Genomic DNA, 18,314 nt, shown 5'->3' with positions numbered 1-18,314 from the left:
TAAATAAAATCTTTAAAAAAAAGAAAAAGGTACAGCATAGGGAATATCATCAGTGGTACTGTATGGCAACAGATGGTGGCTACACTTGTGGTCAGCCCAGCATAACTTATGGACTTGTTGAGTCACTGTGTTGTACACCTGATATTAATGTAACATTATGTGTCAGCTGTATTTAACAAAATAAGCAAAACCCTTCATCTCAAGGGGGATTTAAAAAGGCACTTCTTCCATAGTTTTGGGGGCTGAAATCTATAGAAGCTGAGATTTGTTGGCTAAAAACTCCCTGGTCCCCTTTACACAAAATGTACAACTACAATTGGATATATTGCTAAATAGCTAACAAAAATAAGACCATCTGGTCTTTTGTGTTTTGGACAAATTTTAGAAATACAGCAAATTTGGAAAATAAGCCACTAACTCTATAGTTAATAAGTAATGCTGATATAAGTATTTTAAAGTATGTAAACTAGAACATTTGAAATATGGGATATGAGGGGCACCTGGTGGCTCAATGGGTTAAGTGTTCGACTCTTGATTTTGGCTCAGGTCATGATCTCAGGGTTGTGAGATTGAGCCCTGCGTCAGTCTCCATGCTGGGAGTGGAGCCTGCTTAAAATTCTCGCTCTTTCTCCCCCACCTCACATGTGCGTGCTCGCTGTCTCTCAAAAAAAAAAAAAATACAGGATGTGAGAACCCAAAAGATATAAATGTCAAATGTATAGAACTTTAAAAAATTGCGGCTCAAGCTTCAGTCACTGAATAAGAAAGCGAGGCTAGAGTAAGCAGCTAATCAGCATTAAAGAAGGTGTTCCTCAGTTAGTAAAGACTTTTCTGAATGACTTAGTACTCATTTCTGTTTCCATTAAGAATTCCACATGTCCCAAAATCCATCTTCAAACTCTTTTGCCAATAAAGTGACTGCCCAGAATGTTAGTCATTCATTTTTTCAAATATTTATGCAGATATTAATTCTAAAGCCAAGCATAAATAATTGTCATTAATTATTTTAGATTACAGATGTCTTTCCATACTCTGCTAACGTCAGTGACCAAGAGTTGACTATTTACATTTTATTAATTTAAAATCCCTCAACCTCTTTTTCTTTCCTTTGCCCCCGAACCTTGCCATGTCAGGGTTTGGGAGCCACAAATGAGAAATCTGTTGAGATTTTACCTTATGTTTATCTTTTTGTAATAGCTTTACTGAGGTATAATTCACCTACCATAAGATTTACCCTTTTAAGTGGACAATTCAAAGGTTTTTAGTATATTTACAGAGTTGTATGACCAACACTACTATCTAATTCCAGTTACCCCAAAGAAAAGGCCTACATGTACCCATTAGCAGTAACTTCCTATCCTTTTCTCTTCCCAGCCCCTGGCAGGCAAACACAAATTTACTTTCCGTCTCTCTGGATTTGCCTATTCTGAACATTTCATATACATGGAGTCATGCAGTACATGGCCTTTTGTGTTTGGCTTCTTTCACTTAGCATTATGTTTTCAAGATAATAATATTCTATTATTTGGCTAAACCACATTTTGTGCATCCATCTGTCTGTTGGTAGATACTTGAATTCGCCTTTTGGCTATTATGAATAATGCTGCTATAAACATTTGTGGACAGATTTTCATATGCACTAAGTCATATGCTATAAACATTTGTGGACATATTTTCATTGCACATGTGTTTTCAGTTCTCCGGAGTAGATACCTAGGAGCGGAACTGTTGTCTTATGGTAACTCTATGTATATTTTACATTCCTACCAGCGATGTAGGAAAGTTGTAATTTTTCTACGTCCTCACCAACACTTGTTATTTTCTGGGTTTTTGTTTGTTTTTTAAATTATAGCCATCCTAGTAGGTGTGAAGTGGTATCTCATTGTGGTTTTGATTTGCATTTCCCTAATGCCTATGATATGGAGCATCTTCTCAGGGCTTATTAGCCGTTTGTCTATCTTTTTTGGATAATGTCTGTTCAAATCCTTTTCCCGTTAAAAGAACGGGATTATTTGTCTTCTTACTGTTGAGTTGTAAGAGTTCTTTATATATTCTGAATATCTAGACTCATACCATACATTTACAAAATTGTAGTTTAAGTTAAAGCCTACTTCTTTTATTTTAAAGAAATAGATTCCTTAAAAGATAATTAAGAAAAATAAGTAAAGATTTTATGTATTTATTTGAGACAGAGAGGGAGAGAGAGACAGAGAGCATGAGCAGTGGGGAGGGGGAAAGGGAGAGGGAGAAGCAAACTCCCTGTTGAGCAGGGAGCCCAATGCGGGACTCGATCCCAGGACTCTGAGATCATGACCTGAGCCAAAGGCAGACACTTAACCTACTGAGCCACCTCGGTGCCCCCAAAAGAGGCAAATCTATAGAGACAGAAAATACATTAGTGATTGCCTGGGGCTACAGAGGGGAAGAGGGAATGACTACAAATGGGCACAAGATCTTTTTGGAAAAATGGAAATGTTTTAAAATTGAATTATGGTGATAGTTGCACTTAAGGAAAAGAAAAAGAAAATATCTATGTGGTTTCAATTAGTTTTAAGACCCCATAGTATCCAATGAGATTGTTTTCCTTCAGTCTTTTATTTTTGTTGTGTATTTTGCTTATTTTTTAGAAACTAATGACTTTTCTTTTATATGATTCTCTTTTTCTGTGTCCTGTGTCACAGCTCTCCATCCTGCTGAAGAACCAAGATGATCTTGATAAAGCAATTGACATATTAGACAGAAGCTCCAGCATGAAAAGCCTTAGGATATTGCTGCTGTCCCAGGACAGAAACCATGTAAGTAGCACCTGTGATGACCTGGCAGCTGAAGACAAAACTTGCTGTCTTTCAGGAGTTTACCTGGCTTACTTGACTGAATTTTGTGCTGCTATTAAAGCAAGCACGTAAGGGGGCGCCTGGGTGGCTCAGTCAGTTGGACGTCTGACTCTTGATTTCAGTTCAGGTCATGATCTCGGGGCCCTGGGGCAACGGACTCCCTGCTTAGCAGGGAGTCTGCTTGGGATTCTGTCTCTCCCTCTGCCCCCCATTTCTCTCTTTCTAAAAATAAATAAATAAAATTTTAAAAAATGAAGCAAGCACATAAGTGCAGCCCAGCCCATTATGTCATTGGCCAGGTAGCATTTTGCATGTGATTTCGCTGCGAAGTCAAATCATCCATGTTAAAGTTGCAGCTAAAGGTTACTTGGTTTGTGGCATGGAAGGAAGGAAAACATATATGATAAAAGAGAAAGTTTTTTTTCTCTATATTTATGTTATTTCAATTTGATTTGGACCCCAACAAGAGAGATTTGATTAGGGTGGAGATGCTGATTAGCAAAGGCTGCCAAGGTTTTGAGACTATCATGTAAACCTCTCACAACTCCTCAGCAACCAGGCCTGTGTCTTGTGACACATGTAGGAAACAAACTTTTCCTTCTGTTCAATGGAAAAGAGGCCATGGAATGGAGGACCTCTTGTAATTTACCAGCTGCTGCCTTACCAAATTGTGGGCAATCGACAGGAGCCATCAGAAGTGAGGAATTATCCCTTATGTAGCTGCTTCTCCTAAAAGGTCTCTGAAGATCTACATTTCACAAGAATGATTGCAATCTGGATCTGTCTTCTTCTTCTTTTTTTTTTTTTTTTAAGATTTTACTTATTTGAGAGAGAGAGCATGAGTGAGGGGCAGAGGCAGAGAGAGAGGGAGAAGCAGACTCCCCACTGAGCAGGGAGCCCAGTGTAGGGCTCAATCCTAGGACCCCGAGATCATGACCTGAGCTGAAAGCAGATGCTTAACCGACTGAGCCACCCAGGCACCCCCGGGGTCTATGTTCTAATCACCAGTTCCTGCACCAGTTTTCTTGAGATTCATGTTCTTAAAGGTTCCTTGGCACTCTTTCCTGTCCTTATGCTTGAATACAGCCAGCTGTGGAGAGCTGACATTGCTGCATGAGGACAGTGAACGCACCATACCAGGACAGAGTTTAGATGGAATGGTGCTCATATTGACCATTTATTTATTTAACTATTTAAAGATATTTTTTGTTATTATTTGAGAGAGAGAAGAGAGAGCACGAGTGGGGGAGAAGCAGATAGAGAGGGAGAAGCAGACTCCCCACTGAGCAGGGAGCCCGATGCAGGGCTCGATCCCAGGACCCTAAGACCATGACCTGAGACAAAAGCAATGCTTAACCGACTGAGCCACCCAGGCACCTCCTGACCATTTATTTTTAAAGAGACGTATTGGGATCAGGCTGTCCTACTGATTAGATGGAGGCACCGGCGAATGCAGTTAGGAGGCCTTATAATAAAGAAGACATTTTCTAATATTACAGAAATGTCCTTTTGATTGAGGACTGGTCTTCTCTGTCCCAGATGTGTCTTTTTTCTGAATATGTTTTGGGAAGTATTCTGAAATACAATACATATTTTATTATTTTATTTCTCTGTTCAAGTTACTCACCTGCTCCTTATAGTCGTTCTTTATTTCCTATTGTAGAGGATCTAAATGTAGCCTAGCATTCAGGGTTTATCACCAACTGCCCTTCTTTCCAACTCCCCAGTCTCATCTTTCCACATACTCCCCCCATTCTGCAGTTCTTCCCTATTGCTCTTTGCCATGGCTATCACCTTGTTTTTAGGATCTAGCTTGATTTACCTGCTACAGTGTCATCAGTGTCTTTACTGAGGCCATCTTGATTATTCCCTGTTCCTTTAGTCATTGGATATAATGTGCACGCTAGTTGATAGGTTGCTTAGTAATGGCCCACTAGTTGTTGCATTTGGAAGTTTTACCCCACTTCAGGCTTCTTAATAAGCTACAAGTATCGTGATCCAGACTTACTGTGTGCTCAGGAATCCCACCCCCAGAACAGTGCTTCTCTAACCCTCTGTGATGAAATATCAGTTTTATTCTTCCAATTTCTAGTCTGCTATGGACCAATTCTTTTTAAAACACAAAAACTGAAAAATGAAATGGAAAAATAAATGAGGGATGTACAAAATATAAGACTACAGTTCTTATTGTTAGAGTTGGTAGACAGAAAGTCACTCTACCAAATTGCTGTAAAAGTCTGTAAAGAGTTATTTTCCGTTGCTGTATTATCTTGTTGAGGATTATGACGCCATTGGTTGTTGCTGGGTACCCGCCACACATAGCATACTTGAGTGCACTGCTCCAGGATACCGTAGCACCCTGCTTCATCTCCAGCTGGTAACTGGCAGCCCCTTAGTTTCTCTACTGAGTTTCTTCCATTTTTTGCTAAAAAAATGTTGCCTCATCCACCTTTTGTTACTACTCACACCTTCACTTCCTTTCTTATTCCTGTTTTTAAATGTGCGATCTTTTTCTTCTCTCTGAATTCCTTTTCTCCTGATCCTTCTATGACAGCTTCTAATCTTTCCTGTGTCTTTACCCCTCACCAAGGGTTATGTCATACTGCTCCTACCTCTCCTGGCCAACGCCATGTCTTAGGCTTCAATATTGTTCTTACCTGAGAACTCCTGGAGTTTGGTCATCACAGAGCCCTTTAATCTGAAGACCCTCTTTCTAGCCTTGCTTACTCCTGCCATTTTATTTTATTTTATTTATTTTATTTATTTTTTATTTTTTTTTTTTAAAGATTTTATTTATTTATTCGACAGGAAAGAGCCAGTGAGAGAGGGAACACAAGCAGGGGGAGTGGGAGAGGACGAAGCAGGCTCATAGTGGAGGAGCCTGATGTGGGGCTCGATCCCATAACGCCGGGATCACGCCCTGAGCCGAAGGCAGACGCTTAACCGCTGCGCCACCCAGGCGCCCCTGCTCCTGCCATTTTAAAGATGCTTCATCATCTTCTTCAGTACTTCTTACTGCCTTAGGCTGTGCATTGGGCCGTGAACTTTTAGTTTATTCCTATTACAGACTTCTCCAAGCATGTGTGCATTTAACTCTTAGTTTATCTTTCTGCTCTTGACCTTCTTATAACTTTCTAGACCCAGATTTTCCACTATCTTAAAATAATCTCAAGCTTACATTCTTTTGTCACTTATATCTGAATATGATAAAAACTGAATACCCAGCCACCTTAAATTGAATATGACATTTTGTTTTGTTACCTCAGTTTCTCCCTTACAAAAGTAAACTTCTAATCTTCTCATCTAAATGTTGCCCACTTCCTAAATATCCCATTAAAGCAGTTTGATGCTGTCTTGTCTATTATTTAAGTTCAAAACATCAAGGATAATTTAAAGAATAATTAATTCTTTTTGGTCTTACTCAAATAATGGGACAAGTGCAGGAAGGTAGGACCAAAATCATTGAATACAATAGCTTCAGTCTGGCCCCTGTTTAAACATAACACCTTACGTGTATAAGTGCTTTTGTCTCTCATGTGTTTCTTGCAACTTTGAGAGGTCCAGGGCAGGCATCTGTTCTCGCCAGTCTATACCTGAGGAAACCGAGACTTAGGGTCACTTGCCCGCGGCGAAGTGGTCAGTGGTGACAGAGCTGGTCTAGAATCCAGATGTTCTGACTTGTAGTTCAGTACCTATGAGTTACCCTCCCAGAAAGGGGTCTTAGAATTATTGTAGTCCTTGGAAGACCTCTCCCGGGTTCCTCCACAGTTTATCAGAAGCAGAACAGAAAGTATAACGTTGCCTGCCCATGGGGAGAAGTTGTGAGATGTTGTGTCATTCTCTTTCCCACAGTTCAAAGGGTAACTGAGCTAGAAAACGTCCAAGGGAAGATGACATTTTCAAGGGGTTGGGGTCACTTTTATATGTGAATAGCCAAAAAAGCCTGGAATTCTTTCGTCCAGAAAGGCACTCTGAGCTGTATATATGCAATCAAAGTCTAGGAGGCACTGAAGAGTACAGATAATGAAAATACAGATTTAGTTGCCTTATCTCAATCTGGATGAACTCTTTAAATATTGGGGGTTATCTTAAAAGAAGAAAACACAACTGTCATAACTATTGTAGTCTTCTGTGCAAAGTCTCTTGGTGTCATCCTTGAAGCAGAGGACTGGTGAGATCCAGGGGACCGTTTCTCACCTTACATTCCCGTGAACCAAACTGAAGCAAACACACACACACACACACACACACACACACACACACACCCCTCTACCCCCTGCAGAGTTGAATCCACTTGTTCATTTCGTCTCATACCAGCAAATCTTTCATCAAGATAATTTGTGAGTCCACTCTTGTGACCGCTTTTTCTGCTGATCTCCTAGCTTCCAGTCACTTCGATCTTTATGGACGTGGTTCCCTGGTAATTTTTCATGTTGTTTGTGTCAGCCACACACACTGCTACCTGTGGAGTCCTTCAGTGAGGTTTACATTGAGTAGTCAAATGCCACCTTCTGTTTGCTATCTTTAGAACAGTTGGCCACACTTTATACTTGCGGGCTCTCTTTACTCCACTACAGTCCCCTTTTGTTTTTCCTAGCCCCACCTTCCTCCTTCCTCTCTTTCCCACGTCTTTTTTTTTTTTTTTAAAGATTCTATTTATTTATTTGCCAGAGAGAGCGAGAGAGGGAGTACAAGCAGGGGGAGCGGCAGGCAGAGGGAGAAGCAGGCTCCCTGCTGAGTAAAGAGTGATCCCAGGATCCTGGGATCATGACCTGAGCTGAAGGCAGATGCTTAATCAGCTGAGCCATCTAGGTGTCCCCTCTCTTTCCCACTTCTAAGTCGTGTTCAAAGTTCCCTGAATCCTTGGGTGAACCTCATTTTTGTTTACCGTGCCATTCTCTTTTATCCCCTTGAATCAAGGTTTTCAGACTTGACTGAATATTACAAACACTTGGGGAGATTTAAAAAATACCAGTCCTTGGGCCCCGTCCCCAGAGATTCTGTTATAGGTGGTGTGAGGTGTCTGAAGCCCCATAGGCAGCTCTAATGGGGTTGAGAACCGTGACCTTAAATTGAAGAATGACTCTCCTGCTAAGACCTTGCCGCTCAAAGTGTGGTCCATGGACCAGCAGCATCAGCACACCTGGAAGCTTGTTAGAAATACAGATTCTCAGGGCGCCTGGCTGACTTGCTCAGTCGGTAGAGCATGCAACTCTTGGTCTTGGGGTTGTAGGTTCAAGCCCCACATTGGGTGTAGAGATTACCTTAAAAATAAAATCTTAGGGCTGCCTGGGTGGCTCAGTTGGTTAAGTGTCTGCCTTCGGCTTAGGCCATGATCCTGGGGTCCTGGGATCGAGCCCTGTATCAGGCTTCCTGCTCAGTGGGTAGTCTGCTTCTCCCTCTCCCTCTGCTGCTCCCGTTGTTGGTGCTTTCCCTCACTCTCTCTCCCGCTCTCTGTCAAGTAAATAAATAAAATCTTAAGAAAAGAAATGCAGATTCTCAACCCCATCCCAGACCTACTGAGTCAGAATCTGTGTTTTAACAAGGCCCCAGGTAATTTTTGCACATTAAGGTATAAGAAGCCCTGCTTTGAAACCTCCACTGATTCCCTTCTTCTGTTTTCCAACCTGTTGCCATAACTAAAGCCTTTTCTTCTACAAACCAATGCCTGTGCGGGCTGTGGAACCTACTTTCTTGTCTCAGGTCTTAGAGTTTAAAATTGAGTTTATAGCGTATGTTCTTTGGTACATTTCAAATTCACATTGCCAAGACTTATGGAATTCTCACTATGTGAAAAAAGAATTGTGCAAGCAGGTGTCCTCAGGGGGCTCATCATGTGGCTCTTCTCTTTCCGACTGCAGGGCTATGGCCTTTCTGTGCCCTTCACTGGCCTGCTTCCCCAGAATGTGGCTTTGACTGTTTTTTCCTTTCTGACTCTCAGCAGAGAGCTATTGCACATCGGAGGCTTCAGCAAGAACATTCCACTTCCCCTTGGTTCTGACTTCCCGTTAGAGCAAGACAGTTTGTAAAGACAGCCCTGCATGTGATAAAGTCTGGCGTGGAGAGGCCAGAGGAGGCTGCTTGGCAGCTGAGTTCAACCCTGAGAGTGGGAAGCCTTTTTCCTGGAGGACAGGATATAGTTTGTTTAGGTCGGACTTTTTTTCTTATATGAGGTAGAAGAGCTAGAGAAGCAAGTTGAAACTTGGCCCCAAGTTATTTAGCACTCCTGACCTCCCATTCCCACTCTCTGTAGTGCTCCACGTGCTTATGATCGCATCCCGACATCACTTGCTCACCGCTCACCTTCGGTCTTCAGCTTTCTCAGTGCAAGTGCCCCCTTTGTTGCTTTGATTTTTTTCTAGGCTCACTTGGTGGTTTGACTAGAACAGTGCAAAAGTGAGGGTACATGTGGTAAAGTTGCTGACCTCATTCTGAGGTCCTTAACCTCTGGCAGAATGGTACCTATGGTAGCCTTTCCCAGATCAATACAACCTTGAGGTGATTTTGCATGTAAACCCTGGTGATACTAAGCAACTGAGATTTTGCCTTAATCTGGGGGGAGTGATTGTGGTTGGGGTAGAAGCAGCACATCAAGCTGCTTTTAGAAATACATGTTTATCAACCAGAGTTCTGCTGGTCAGGGAGGTTGCTGTCATTCTCTATTCTGACCCCCCACTCGGCAGGTGATCTCGCTGCCGAAATAATTTCCTGCTATTTTCCCCAAGCTCTCTGGAGAATTTTATGAGAGGGTATTTACAACTCACTTCTCTGTTTGGCATATTATTATAGGAAAACCTGTTATTCCTCCATGCCTGGGTCAGCACCTGTTAAACTGGGGCAGTGGGTCTCAGTGCTCAGGTATCACTGAAGCTGTAAAACTACCATGAGGAAATAGTGGTTTGCCAAGACAGATGGAGGAGTGAGATTGGGAGGAAGGCTGGGTACCTCGAGTACTGAAAGTGTGAAGGCATGGGCGCCTAGGTGGCTTCAGTTGGCTAAGCCTTTGCCTTCAGTTCAGCTCATGATCCCAGGGAGCTGGGATCAAGCCCCGCGTTGGGCTCCCTGCTCAGCAGCGGGTCTGCTTCTCCCCCTTCATCTGCCCCTCCTCCCTGCTTGTGTTCTCTCTCTCTCAAATAAATAAATAAATAAATAAATAAATAAATACATCTAAAAAAAGAAAAGTGTCAAGGCAGCTAAGAGCACAAAGAATCTTAGGGAAGGGCAAGCGGCCTTTCTTGACCTGCCTGCCTAAAGTTAGCTCAGCCTTTTTCCTCTTCTCTTACAGACCAGTCCCTCTCCCCATTCCGGGGTGTCCAGGCAGGTGCGGATCAAAGCTTCCCAGTCTGCAGGAGATATCAATACCATCTACCAGCCCCCTGAGCCCAGAAGCAGGCATCTCTCTGTCAGTGAGTATTTCACCCCTTTTTTCCCCTCTCATCTAATTTATCTGCCCACGTTTTTTAAAAATCAAGTATTTATTAATTAAAAAGTCATCATCAAACATTTAGAAACTATTACTCTGTGCAAAATAATCCTCTATGCCTTTATTTGGGGGGGAAGGGGTAGATAAATGACTGGGATGGTGTCCTGACTCTTAGGGAGCTTACAGTATAACAACGTGATGGCGTGACCAAGTTCCTTTTTAAACTTGTCTGAAAAAGTGATCTCCTCAAACATCTGCTTGAAGACGTCCAGCAGCAAACAGTCCACTCTCATTTTTGACCATTGTTTCGCCAAAGAACTGGGGACTTATGAGGTTAGGAGTAAGGTCGAGGTTTGAGTTTTGACCTCAGACCTCTTGCTTATGATTCCTGAGGAGTCCTTATGCTTTGAGGAAGATGTTGACCAATGAAAATCTTGGAGACTCAAACTTAAGTTGTCTGGGAAGGACAGGAGACTGTTGCCATAGTATATATGATTGGTTAACTAGGAAGAAAACTACGTAGCTGCCCCCAGGCCTCCCCAGGAAAGAAATCGAAGTCAGGTCTGTGCGTTATACCAGATAACCCAGAATTGGTCTGGATCCCATTTCCCAGAGTCTGAGGGGAAGCCCACGTCCTTAATTGTGGAATTTGTATCAAGCAGGAAACCTGGCTTTATCAAACATTTGTGTTGAACCTACTGCCCTAACGTTGCTGAGACTCCTGCTGCTGCTAGGAAGAGAAGTTCTATCCACACAGGTAGAGTTGCATCAAACTGAACTGCTCTCTGAACATCTTGAGCTGAGCATGGGGAGTTCTGAATGTCAGTCCTGCCGCTGAGCCTGTCTGTGAGTGACAAGCCTTCTGAGAAGGTAGCAGGAAGAATGTGTTACTGAGGCACTGACTTTGCCTTACTGAGTAATTTTTGGAACTTGAGCAAACACTGGTAGTAAGTGTTGCCAAGCTGAAGGTCTGTATTTGAGTTTCATATTTCTCTAACATTGTGGATAATTGGTGGCTGTGTTTTCAATAAGCTGGTAGAGGAGAGAGAGCCAACACCCCAGCAAGGAGGCCCTATCCGGAACATCTCTGGCCCTGGAATCCAGGTGCCCTGAAGCCTAGGAAGCTCTGCCAGCTCGGCCTCTGTTCCAGAGCCCTCAGAGAGATTGAGGGGCTGGAGGAGGGCAGCATTGTTCATTTGTACAGTAAGCAATGAGGATTGACATGGGGCCGTGACTGGGCCTGCTCCTAAGCAAGAGCCTGTGATTTGTGTGTAGAGGCGGGGGCCAAATGCTGGGCCATTGTTGGGAGGAGCCATAGATGGAATTTCCTTGTCTGAGAATGCTGAGGAATAGGATTTCTGTGAAGTAGATCCTGTGTATCTAGAGAATGGCCAGCGCAGCCTCCTAGCACACGTAGATCCTGGGTTCCTTCGTTCAGCAAGCAGTATGTACCAGCCATTGAGCTGGGATGGGGGCAACAGTAGAGGGCAGGGTGGGGTGGGAGGAGGCAATAACTAACTCGGCCCAGGACTTTGGAGAAGTGCTTCCACAGAAGAGGAAACATCAGAGCTACCACAGGAAGGAAAGATTTACCGAGCATAGAGATATTCCAGGCACAGGAAGGGGCACCTGCCAGACACCATCACAAAAGGTGGTGGGTTCGGAGAACCCCGAGTGGTGTGGAGTGTGGTGGACATGACGGAAGAGGTGGGCAGAGCCTGCCAGCCTTTCCATAGAGCTGAGAAATGGCAGAGGTTATTTCTAACTGGAATGACTTGGGACATACATTCCGTGGAGGAGCTATTTGAACTAGATCTTTAGAGATTGTAGGGGATTTCCATAGGTAAGGATGACGGGAGAGGACTTTTTGACTGTTTACCTGTGGAGATCTCCCTTGTCCTTCAGACTGGCTGATACATTTGGAGGAGAATAAAGAAAGCTGAGAAAGGATGCCTGGGCCATCCCTAAAGAGCCTGGACTGCCCTTGGGCTTGTTTGGTGGGCAGTGGGAAGCCACTGAAAATGTTGGTCCCTAATGCCCATCTCTGTTACAATGCTTATCACATTATCTTATTGTCTTTTTTCTCTCCCTATCAAACTGCATTTTTGTTCATTCATTTATTCACTTAAGATTTAATTGGCCACGTATCAGCTGTGTGCCAGAAACATGGAAAGCAAAAAAGACCTTGCTCCTGCCCCTGTGGCTCTTACAGCTGCATGGGAAGACAAACACTTGTCCTGATGAGATTAATGTATAATTTATAGGCTGTGACTGAAGGGTGTATGGTGCTGTGAGCATGTGTAATGGAGGGATGCATCCTAGTTTCGGGGCCAGGAGAGCCTTAGCCTATGATCCAGAGCGTGAATGATGCAAAGGGGAAGCAGGGAAGAGAGTGCTGGGTAGAGAGAGCTACATGTGTGAAGGCCTGATGGCTGAGGGGAGTATGGTGTGATTGAGACAGAAAGAAGCCCTGAGGCTGGAGAGACGGGAGCAGTGGGCCCGAGGCCAGGGAGGGAGGCGGAGCCTTGTGGTCCATGATGAAGGTTTTGATCCTTAATGTTGAAAGCAGTGAAAATCCACTTTCTGGCTTTTAAGGTGAATAGGAATAGGTGGTATGACATACTCAGATTTGTGTTTTGAAAAGATTGCTGTAGCTACAGTGTGGAGAACAGATTGCTGGGGAGCAAGAACGGACCAAAGGGGGAACCATGTTAGGCTAATGTAGTTTGGTCCAGGTGAAGAACACAGAAGTTTGGATTAGGCTAGTGGAGTAGTGGAGAGAGGAAAGCACAGGTGGATTTGAGACATTTAGAAGGTAAAACCAACAAAACACGGTGTTGCTTAGTTCTCAAAGTGTAGTCTGGGGACTTGAGGCGGGGGTGGGGAGGTCCCTGAGATCCCTTCAGGAGGTCTATGATTTGCCTTTTTACTCTATTCTCTCATGAGTCTGAGTGGAGTTTGCCAGAGGTTACCTGACTGAGGTGATGTCATTGCTCTGATGGCTAATGGAATGTGTGCTTGTGTATTATTGTGTTTTCAAAATTTTTGAGCTTTAATTTCTAATACAGTGAATATCAATTGATATAACCCGCTTAATAAAAACTCTTCAGTGTTCTTGATTTTTAAAGTGTAAAAGGGTTCTAAGAAGTTTAAGAACTACTGTGGTATTCGATTCACTTTGTGAGTGTTGGAAGGGCAGGGGATAAGTTACTGGTTTATGGATCTGGATAAATGGCATTGCCTTTCACTAAAACAGGAATGAGAGATGAGAGCCTGGTTTCCCGTGCTGAGAAGAGGCAGACCTGATGTTTTTAGACAGGTTGAATTGGAGGTGCCTTTGAGACAGCTAAGAGGACCTATCAAATGGACAGGTAGATAGATATACAGGTCTTCAGCTCAAAGGGGAGGAAATCAGGACTAGAAAAAAAATTAGAAATTGTCCAGTTGAAGCCTCAGGTCCAGATGAGAGGCCCTAGGCAGAGACTGCAGAGTAAGAAGAGGCCGAGGGCTGAGCCTTGGGAACCCAGACATTTCGTGGCCAATTAGAGGAGGATGAACCTGCAGAGGACACAGGAAAGGAGTGACTAGAAAAACAGGAGAGGGTGGGAGGGGGCCTTACATGGTACCAGCCAGGTTGGAAAGGGTAAGAGACACAACTTGTCGTTTTCATCCACAAATGTCTTGAGTGGCTGCTGTGACGGTACAGTGTAAGGCCTTCTGGAAGTAGAAGAAAGCAGGAAGAAGGGAGAGTCAGGGTTTAAGTATCAGGCACGAGGAGAAGTCCTTGCAGTAGAATCGGGGTCAAAAGAGAGGCCTTAGTGATTCAACTCCCAAGCAGCAGGAGCAAGGGTCGGGGGTTGCCCTCCTCCCCCACCAACATGAAGGAACCGGTGAGTATTTAGTGAGAGATGGCAACATGCGGGTCATTCAGCCCCCCATGGCACTATTTTCAGTGATGGGGAAGTGCAAGGTAGCTCAATCCATGCTGTTTCTTTGAACTTCTTCCTTATATTGAATTGAAAATCTGCCTTCCCTCACTTTACCCAGTGAGTCTGGTACTGCTGTCTTGACCAACACAGATACATAGATAACATCTTTCATATGATAGGTTTCCAACTGTTTGAAACCACCTGTCCTGTTTGCTTTTTGTTTTCCCCATCATAATATACATACCTTGAATTTTAATTTTTTTCAAGCCAATTAGTCTGTTAAACTAGTTCATGCTAAAAAAGAAAACAAGCAACAAGCAAAAACAACAACTAGGTAATAAGTTAACCCAAAAGAAAGACCCCATGGGGAGATCTTCAGACAAGGCAGATGGAATTTCCCTACGTGACGATGCCCTTCCTTATATCTTTGCCTGTAGAAATTCTGTCCACCTTTGAAGCCGAGCTCAAGCACCATTTTTCCCATAATATGTAGGGTGGTGCCCTTAAGCTACCCAGCCAAGCCTCAAATGCAGGACTTGTCCCTGCCACATTCTGACTCCTGTTGGGTCTAATGCATCTCATTAAGTGCCTTTGCCTCTGTTCCTACTCCATCTCGCTCCTTGTCTTGCCACTGCAGTCCCACAGTGAGGCAAGCCAGATTGCAGCCCCTAAGGAATAGGTGGTGGGGGAGCTGAGGCAGTCAGTTCTTTCAAGGAGTTTGGCTGTGAAAGAAAAACAGAGGTCGGTTAGTGGCTTACAGGAAAGGCAAAAAGTAAGGTCAAGAATGTAAGCTAGAGATCTGAGCATGCTCATGAAGAAGGGAGGTGCAAAGTCAGCTGAAAAGGGGATTGAAGGAGGTGCCAAGGGGATGTGGGGAAGCCAACTCCTGTTGCAGATGACATGGGTAGTGCAGATAGAGGGTGCCTAATGCCTTGGCAAGGGGAGGGGAGCCCTATTCCTCGGAGAGGAGAGGGGTTCGAGAGAGTGTTGAAAGGACGAGGTGACTTGCAGGGAGTCCCTGGCAGCAGCTGGTGAGAGAGCTGTGTGCAGTGCAGACCTCCCCTCCTGGTGCAGTAGAAGGGCAGAGCCCGCCATCACATAGGTCAGTTTCCTTCACTTCCACGGGGTTTTTCTTTTGTGATGCTGGATGAGACCAGAAACTATTTAGTAGTGATGGCAACTTCAAAATCAAATGGGAATTTTGGAAATTGAAACATCTAGGATGTTCTCAGGGTCTTGTGGGATGAAATGTTAAGAAGCACTGTTCTGCACAGCCTGGTCCAGTGTGAGCACTGAAAAATACTGATTAAGATTTCCCATTGAGGAAGGAAAAAAAGAGTCGATTCCTCCCCCAATCTCATCTGCCCAGCAAGAGACAGCAGGGTTTAGAGAAAATAGTTGATGGCCAAAAGAGCTATCTCTTTGTACTTGGAATGACCTGCACATTAACACTGACCCCAAACCCTAGAACTCCCTGTGGAGGGAACTTCCTGACTGCATCAGCTTCCTGACCGGAGTCTCCTATGAGAAGGGCTAGAATCTGAGAGCCAGTCTTTCAGCTTTGGGTGAGAGTTTTGCTCAGACTTTGCACTATGGGTTAAGGAGCTGGCAGAGAGCTGGCATGCCCTGGGAGGAGCACAGCCAGTCAGCAGCTTAAAGCCCTGGCTTTCTCCTCCTGTGTAGAACACCTTCGCGCAGAGCTGTGGGCCGCTCTGAACACAGGACGACTACTCTGCTTTGTTGCTTCAGCTGCTGCTGACGGGGCCCTTTGGCGCAAACGGCCCCATAAGAATAGAGCAAAATCTGGCTGGAATGCCAGGGAAGGGCATCCCAGAGAGCTTGCCATCCCTACCATGCCTGCCTTCTAAGGCTCAGAATGAGTTGTCTTGCATAGTACTGTGGTTTGTGCTGTCTGGCTCACTGCTGTCTCTGTTGGTAAATAGTGGGCACAGCAGTGAGTCTTGCAGTCCAGTATCCTGTCCTGTTAAGGTCCCTGTCTCATTTGTTCTCGATTGCTGGTGTGTGTCTCACTAGCCCCCAATTTCTGAATTGAAGATAAAAACAAAACTGAAAATGCTCTGGAGCAGTTCTGCCAACTCCTGGTTTTTCCATTTGCTTCCTCTGATAGCCATTGGTTTGGGGAGACTTCCCTTTCCTGCCCCAAGCTGTGGGCCTGTGCACAATAGCCCCTGGCCCACTGCCCATCAGATAACAGGGCTGGCTCTCTGCAGGCAGCAATGTGTATTGGAAAAAGTGAAAGTCTCTGGCTGGAAATAAAAGCTCAGAAAACCTTTGCTATTTTCCCCCAGCCCCTCCTGGGTCTGTAGTGCTGGCCTCATGTGAGCAAGTCCCATGCTACCTGTAAAACCAGGGGAGAGTTCAGTAGCTGGTAAAGGAGAGAATGGGTGTCTAGGGCCTTGGATATTTTATCCCAGGGAGACTTCACCTAGATACTCCATGTAACAGACTGGGGGCAGTTCATCCTGTCTGGAGATAGTTTGGACCACTGTCTGGGACTTCATCAATAAATAAGTTTTTCTTTCTCTCTAATCAGTCCCTTACAAGAGACATTTTTGGTTCATTCTAGGTCAAGTGTGTAATACCTTTTCATTCCAAAGTATATTGGTCACGGTTCAGGTGCACAGAGTAGAATCCACTCTAACTAGTTTTGGGGAGAAGAGATTTAGTGCACATCCGGGCATATAAAGTGATTGGAGAGAAAGAAATAGATTCTAGGTTAAGACACCACAGAGCTCCTACCCTTTCTGTAACCAGGAAATTACCAGATTCAGAAGCACATTCCCCCAGTGCTCTGGTCCACACCATGTGCATAGGGAGGACTGCATCTGCGTCTTGACTTCAGGAAAACTGGAGGCCAGGTGTGGGACCTCTGCTCATGCTGCATCAGAAAAACCAGGGCTTCCATGACTATGCCCAGGAGCAGTAGGAGCAGCAGGAAGCCATCTAAATCTCACACAAGTGCATCTGATTGGCCGGACCTTAGAGGGTCTTAGGAATAATAGCTTTTAGCTGATTAACTTCTGAAGTATAGGAAGGCATACTAGAAGGGTAGAATGGATCTTGAGTCTAACCCATTGTATCTGCCTCATAGAGTGAAGGAAACGAATGGAATTCTGCTGAGTTCCTACCTGGTACCCTATATGCTGCTCTCAGCCACACATTCTGGGCTCTGTTGTAAAAGGTCTTGTTTCTGTGCTCTAGGCTCCCAGAACCCTGGCCGAAGCTCACCTCCCCCTGGCTACGTGCCTGAGCGGCAGCAACGCATTGCCCGTCAGGGGTCCTACACCAGCATCAACAGCGAGGGGGAGTTCATCCCAGAGACCAGCGAGCAGTGTGTGAGTACAGGGCTTGGGATGTGCCTTGGAGTGTGTAAGACCAAGGTTATAATGGGGCTTCTCAGTGGGCATGGTGCAGAGCTGAGGGATTTGAACCCCATCCAGTAGCTCCTTTGTAAACCAAGCCTGCCCAAATACGGATTATTCCTTTTTAGGGGCCAAGTATTAATTCCTGCCATGGACAGTGTGTAAACTACCCAGCTTCCTTGGTGTTGGATAAGCATTTGACAAATTTGACAAGCTATGCTCCTCTCACTGGTCTCCCCGCAGAACATCACTATGCTATTTGAATACTTCCTTACAACCACCTGTGATATCAGCAGAGTTTAACATATGACCAATCCTAAACTGACAGATTTTGTTTTTTATCAGCCATATTTTAGTTTTGCTATTTCTTGATGAAAGGTAGGGGGGTGCCATATCCAAATTGCACTGTAGAAATGGTTATTTTGGGTGAGCTTTTATGGTGGTAGACAGCTATATTAGTTTATCTGTTGCTACACAACAAATTACCACAAACTTAGCAGTTTAAAAACAGCATACATTTATTATTTTACAGTTTCCCTGGGTAAGGAACCTAGGCATGATTTAATGGGATCCTCCATTCAGGGTTACACAAGACTACAGTCAAGTGTCAGCCAGGCTGCATTCTTTTCTGGAACTTGGGGTTCCCCTCTGAGCTTACATGTTTGTTGGCAGTTGTTATTAGCACTGTGGTCCCCGTTTTCTTGCTGTCTGTTGGCCAGGGGCCACTCTGAGCTCCTAGAAGCCA

General features: G+C 44.4%; 1 protein-coding gene across 2 annotated transcripts in view; it reads left to right on the top strand.

Annotated features, from left to right (window-relative positions):
* The window catches only part of MAP3K3 (mitogen-activated protein kinase kinase kinase 3), a 58,013-nt gene that overhangs the window by 27,793 nt on the left and 11,906 nt on the right, over positions 1-18,314 (top strand). For both annotated transcript variants that reach the window (XM_040640410.1, XM_040640411.1), the window contains 3 exons: positions 2,682-2,795; positions 10,120-10,240; positions 17,409-17,542. In XM_040640410.1, coding sequence (XP_040496344.1) covers positions 2,682-2,795; positions 10,120-10,240; positions 17,409-17,542 — 369 coding nt within the window. The remainder of the gene's footprint in view (positions 1-2,681; positions 2,796-10,119; positions 10,241-17,408; positions 17,543-18,314) is intronic.

The sequence above is a fragment of the Ursus maritimus genome, unplaced genomic scaffold (assembly GCF_017311325.1).
Source record: "Ursus maritimus isolate PB19 unplaced genomic scaffold, ASM1731132v1 scaffold_24, whole genome shotgun sequence".
In the NCBI taxonomy this organism is placed as follows: Eukaryota; Metazoa; Chordata; class Mammalia; order Carnivora; family Ursidae; genus Ursus; species Ursus maritimus.
This window is presented reverse-complemented; position numbering and strand designations above follow the sequence as displayed.